The following is a 6,327-nucleotide window of genomic DNA, read 5'->3' as shown; positions in this document are numbered from 1 at the left end:
TCAGATGTTCATACTTGCATTTTGCGTTCATCATCTGATTTTCAACTCTATACCACCGAACAATTTCGTAAGTCTATTGTTTATTCTGGATCTTGTATTTGGAACGGCCTTCTATGAAGTCTGCTACATATGTGAACCATTTTAAAACATTATACTTGAGGTGTTATCACACATTGATGTGTACAAATTAATAATCTCCTGTATGTTTATACATATATGTATTTAAATAGTTTGAATATGTTAGATTTATATTGTTCCTTGTTGAGGGCCGCATGGAAGATTGATAAGTTTGTTCAAATGAGTTCTCTCGTTAAATTAAAATAGATAAATACAGAATTAAGTCTTTATTATTATAATTATTATTATTATTATTATTATTTTTATTATCATTATTATTATTATTATTATTATTATAATACTGTTAATCAACTTGACTTTGTGATCAAATGATACAAGTACTTGAAACGTGTTTAATCAGTGAGAATTTGATGATCGCGACCCATTATCGCAAGAGAACCTTTGTGTCCGTTCAATTGTATTATTTAATTGTTTTTCCGTATGACAATTAAGTGCAATTGAAATTTAAACTTGCACGAGCTGATAAGCCGTACAAAATGATATTTTTCCTGTTCATGTAGCAGTTTGATAAGTATGATTACTCCCACGTGCCATACAAAAATGTATATATATATAATCGTATGTGGCGATTTTCAGCTGCGATTTTGCACCAACCATCGAGCAGAAGACAACATCCATAATCTTGAAGGTATTGTGAGTTTTTCTCTTTATTGTAAGTCTTCAATTATAGATACATTTTTATAAACCAATGACCAACTTTGTGTCGGTTTTAGGTTAACTTTTGTATGCAAGACATCTGCGGAATTTTGTTAAAATTCGTGCCGTTGTGTCCAAAACATCTCGTGCAAACAGTTCTCTTTGAGTGTGTATATCACATTTAATTGATAAAAAATATAAATGCAAATAAAATCAAAGTACATGTACCGAAGTACAGATTGACTAGTTTTACTCACTCGACATGTTACATAACTTAATTGAAACAATACTATATTATGAAAGATGAAGAAAGTATCTCAACGGAATGTAAATGGATGCAGAAAAGGAAGCGTTCAGTGAATCCCTACTTGTTGATTGATCTTGGTTTCCATATCTTTAACAACATAGTCGGTATAGTGAGATTTTTCTTATTATTTTTTCAGATCGGATCAGGTGATATCAATGTTATTATACAGTAAAAAGCAAAATTTCATTTTAAAGTATTCATTTTCACATTTTTTTCTATTCCCTGTCTTTGTTACAGCCAAGGTTGGTTCCAGTTTTGGCGGAATGTGATCTATTCTGTGTTAGAGCACAAACAAACTTCCCTTTTTTAAAAACTAAAATGTATAAAATATGAATCTATCAACATGTCAATTTTACTCATCCGGCGCTCATCCGTAAGTTTGTGTTTGATTTTTTTTAATTGACTACTTTATTGTAATTTCAGCCATCACCTTATTGTCAAGGAACAAAAATAGAAATTATTTTGCCTATTTAAGTACAAAAATGAATGTTTCCTATTCTCTTAGCAAAATTCGCCAGTAACAATGGGCACTCATATCTTCTCGGCAATAGCAACTTCGGATAAGGATATTATCAATAGTAGCCGATATGTTCCGATTGAACAACATTTGATGTGTCTGTACAGTTATAGTAAACTCAGTCACCCTCGTCAATAAAAATGCATGCATTTAAATAAAATTATAAAAATACAAGATACAAAGTACATGAAAAATGCAATAGACATGGCGAAGATGGCATGATAAAGGACTTAATAAAGTGTGAAGGTCAGTTAAAACTCGTGAATACTGAATAGGAATACTGATACTTCATCGCCTATGAATATTTTTTAACGCGATATGCGTATGATAAGTTCAGGATACAATTTGAACTATACTTGCAATTTACTATGCTTACAAGGGTGTAAAAATCAATGTTCTAGCAGTTGTTTTTGAAACAATTAACAAAGAAAACAATATATTTAATTATGTACAATGTACTTCAAACTAGTATATGGCTAGCATAGCTAGTTTTTGTGGAATAAGTTGTTTTCTCTGCTTTTCTATCCGGAATTTAAAACATTATAATTTTTATAGCAAAAAGTAACGAGTTTCGCCTTTTTGTCTAATCTCCTAGTCAAAATATTGTTTTCATCTAATACAAATTTCCCTTGATTAGTTTTGTTTTAGGCCGAAGACTTGTAACATACAATTCAAGATGAGGAAATTCTCGTTTTGTTTCTTGTTCGTTGTGTTGCCATCGGTACTTTCTGCTTCACTGTCAACTAACAACAATCAGAGCCTACAAGCTTTCTTGAAGAATTTGATTGTAGAAGTCAAAGATCGCACTGCAGTGGACGGAAGTAATGAAGCTGAAAATTCACTCACGCATGACGAAACGGGAGTGGAAGACGATGAAACGGAAGTGGAAGGTGTTCCACCTGGCATGGGTGTCCTTGGATGTCAGGGTTTGTATTGATATTTTATAGCCCTTAAAATCATTGCTACGTATACCTTGTTAAAATTATTCGGTTAAAGTTTTCGTAGATCTAATTATTTTAAGTAAAATTCATTCTTCTTTTAATTGAATACCATCTATTAACCTTCTACAACCGATAAAATAGTTACATAAACATTAAATCTACAGACAAAACCCACGAAAAATCGGCATGCAGCAGTGAATTGTACCACGGGCCTCTGAATTCCCGGTCTAGTATGCTAACAACTACACAACCGCGGCTAATGTGTTTGTTGGCCATATATATTTAAATTATTATTAACTAAGTTATGACGTCATATCAGGATCTTCTGCCGGTAGAGAATGGGGGTAACTCTTCACGGCTGTAACGAGGCTCTGTCGACTTTCCGCTTAACAGTTACTACTACCCGAGAACTTAATTTTCCAGTCTGTGACGACAGCAGGCGTTTGATTCTTTTTCTTGCATATAATAAAGTAATGATAATACGAAAAGAGATAACGAAAAATGATATTTTAGCACTCTTTTTCTTAAAGTTGCGTAAGTATTAACATCTTCATTCATAACTGCACAATGACGTCATATCAAGAAGGCAATCAATTCATAAAAGGCGCGTGGAAATGACGTTATTGTCTTACATGGGGTGTAAAACATGTGATTTAGCATCGGTATAAACAGTAGTTAATCCTTTCTTGCATATCAGACAAGATTATCTACCGTTACAACTCAATCTTACTCCCCCCATTTAGAACAAGGATGACGTACTTAGGATGACATCATTTTACCGTTATGAAGTTGTAAGTTCATGCGATACTATAAGAAGAAAGTGCGAAATGAGAATATCAGTTTTCATAATTTCTGTTCCGAAAATTATTGACATGTAATATACAAGAAAACGAATCAAACACCGACTGTCGGTGCAGACGGGAATATCTAGCTCTCGAGTAACTGTTTCGCGGAAACTCGATACCGCCGTAAGCAGTTACCCTCGAGCTAGATATTCCGGTCTGTACCGGCTGCCAATGTAAGGTTCTTATAGTCTGATATGCAAGAATCTTTCTTGATACCAGAGCCGCGACTTTATGTATAATTTCCAGCTTATGACTTTTTTTCCTTAACATTAATATGATCGGAAAAGGCATTAAAGTAATATGCAAGGTAGTCCCAAAGTGCGTTTCCTCAGATTTGAATCTGCTACATATCTTATTTTCAAATATATTTCTCTACAGCCAGATACACAGCATTTCATGCTTATTTGAGCAGTTCAAGATGCTACCATACAGGCGCAACCATCCAATTCAACCAAGTGCTACTGAACACATATAACAGGTATAATGTTCACACTGGCATCTACACTGTGCCATCAACAGGATATTACGTTTTCACGTGGACAGTTGCTGCAAAACACAAGTCATGGTTCTCGGCGGAATTGAGGGTCAACGGTGCCGTCAGAGGAACTGTAATGGCTGATTCGGATGTTGGTGGACGGTCCTCCGGTATTCATCCTGCCACTGGTTTTGTTATAACTCGTGTAACAAGTAACCAACATGTGTACATAAGGTTCGTCTCGGGGAGTGGATGCACCTTATTAAGCAACTGTAGAACACGCGCGACATTTTCAGGATGGCGAATGTATTGAGCTATGCAAAATTGGAAATGGAAATCAGTGTCTATCAATCTACTTGAAAGACCCTGTAGCAAATAATAAACGATACTGAATGAGTGTAGGTTCAATACTGAATTTATTAAACGACATGAATAAGAATATTACATGCGTGCCTATTGCTAGCATAATATTATTTTTTTACTACGAGTTCAATAAATTTGAGTAATAAACCTACACGAATATTATATTTATCACATATCCGAATATATTTGAACTGTAAACCGTAAAAAAAAAGAATCACTTTTGCATTGAAGCGCCTAGTGATACATAAATATTTAGCGCATTTTACGCATTGTTTGTATAACGGAAAATTAGTTTCAAATATATATATACGGCCATGCAAAAACAAATTAAGGAATCGCAAAAGCGATACGGGTGTGTGATAAAATACTTTATTTACATATTCGTTTCTACTATATTTCTGCTCTCCTTGACAGTCGAATATTTTACTGTCCATTAAAGCGTAAATAAACGTAATGTGCCTTATATCATACCAATATGAAGTGTGCCTTATATCGTAGCTAAAACATCTTCATCTTAACATTAAATGTTTCAAAATTTGTATTAAAAGTTTAAGCAAAGGTTTTGATATTGAACATGTTCTAGATACAATAAAAAATCACAAACGAAAGAAAATTAAACTAAGTCTTAAGGATTTATGAACATGTTTATATTTAAATCACCGACAATGCACTCGAAAATATTAATCATCTCATTGTTCTTTGTGAATAAACTATTATATTATAATTGATATTTAAATTCATTTCTCCCTATTTAAAAAGTAGCAGTGTAGTAGTAGCAGTGGCAATTACTGCAGAAACATTAGCAGTATCAGCAGTAGTAGAAATCGTCCAAAAACACTTGTATGATAAAAAAGTAAAAACTTAAAATATATTCACATATTCACTGAGAAAGTAACAACATTTCATAATAGAGACTTAGCAGGGAAATGATTGACTTCACTCTTGCCAGATTAAATAACAACTGTAGTAGAAGGAAAATCAACGAGCTCTGAAAATGAAACGCACATCCTAGTCCCACACACACATATATACACACACAACAAGAAAAAAAAGCGAAAAAAAGGAAAACAACTAGGAACGCTTTTCATGCTATCTGTGTAAACTGATGTATATTTCAAGTTTTCATTATTATGATTCTGCAATTCGAAAGACAAAACTGTTGAAAACGGCCTTGAGTAGAACAATAATAATTGCCTTACAATTTGTTATTAAGTGAATAATATAACCCTGTTTATTCAAGAAATTAATGACCTTCAATTGTTATCTATATTAATGATAACAATTCACGGAAATGGGTTATTCACCTAGATTATAAACAATTAAGTCCATCGGCTGTTTTCTGATAAATAACAAGAAATCACAACGGTCTACTTAGAATATCCTTCTTCCGTTTGGTAATCTTTTTTCCGTTTAAACTTCAAGATCCTGTATGTTGTAATTAAGGATGTAACAACACTTAAGTGAAATTATATGTATATAAATTATACTCATAAAACAATTTCCAAAACATCCAAGAATATATTAAATATGTACTGCAAACGTTTATTCGCATTATAAGTAATAATTAAGATCTATGCATTCATTTCTTATTGAAAAAAAAATGGCTTAGCTTTATCGAAAATCAATTTCTAATTAAAACCTCTCTTTATTTACATGAAACATAAATTCGGTAATATCTTTGGAAATAATGCTTTTTAAACAGGAATATTTATAGTTCTGAGGTCATTTGCCCTAGTCACCATCTCTCAGAATTTCAAGTTTGAAGCCATTACTTTGGCGGGCTTTTTGAGGAATTGAGGAAAATTCCAAATAGGAAAATTGCATAAACAGGAGATTTGACAATGCATTTTTGCTTGTTTACCTGATTTTACGCCAATTTGAAAGCATTATTTTCATCATATCCCAGTGACCGGTAAATCTTTGCTGAATAACTTACTATTCTAATCTCTCGTGCTACTCATTAAACCCATATATCTCACGCAAATTAAGACAACAACAAGTGATCAATCAAACAGATGTTTTTTCAGGTGCGCCTTTGTAATTGTTACTTAGTCAAATATGCCTCAACTAAAATGTAAATATTATAAAGCTATATACCAAGATTT

General features: G+C 32.8%; 1 protein-coding gene across 2 annotated transcripts; it reads left to right on the top strand.

Moving 5' to 3' along the window:
* Nucleotides 1-610: 610 nt before the first annotated feature.
* On the top strand, nucleotides 611-4,946 carry LOC132722770 (uncharacterized). Of its 2 annotated transcripts, none has more exons than XM_060707329.1 (3): nucleotides 611-766; nucleotides 2,236-2,524; nucleotides 3,763-4,946. In XM_060707329.1, exons 2-3 carry the CDS (start codon nucleotides 2,275-2,277, stop codon nucleotides 4,170-4,172), a joined length of 660 nt encoding a protein of 219 aa, XP_060563312.1. In that variant the 5' UTR covers nucleotides 611-766; nucleotides 2,236-2,274; the 3' UTR covers nucleotides 4,173-4,946. The 2 variants fall into 2 exon arrangements, with proteins under 2 accessions (XP_060563312.1, XP_060563313.1); XM_060707330.1 differs by having other exon boundaries at nucleotides 632-766; nucleotides 2,247-2,524.
* Nucleotides 4,947-6,327: the final 1,381 nt, after the last annotated feature.

The sequence above is a fragment of the Ruditapes philippinarum genome, unplaced genomic scaffold (genome assembly GCF_026571515.1).
Source record: "Ruditapes philippinarum isolate M1 unplaced genomic scaffold, ASM2657151v2 ctg12286_1_1_1_1, whole genome shotgun sequence".
NCBI classification, from domain to species: Eukaryota; Metazoa; Mollusca; class Bivalvia; order Venerida; family Veneridae; genus Ruditapes; species Ruditapes philippinarum.
The sequence above is the reverse complement of the archived record's forward strand: the minus strand, read 5'-3'. Positions and strand labels throughout refer to the sequence as shown.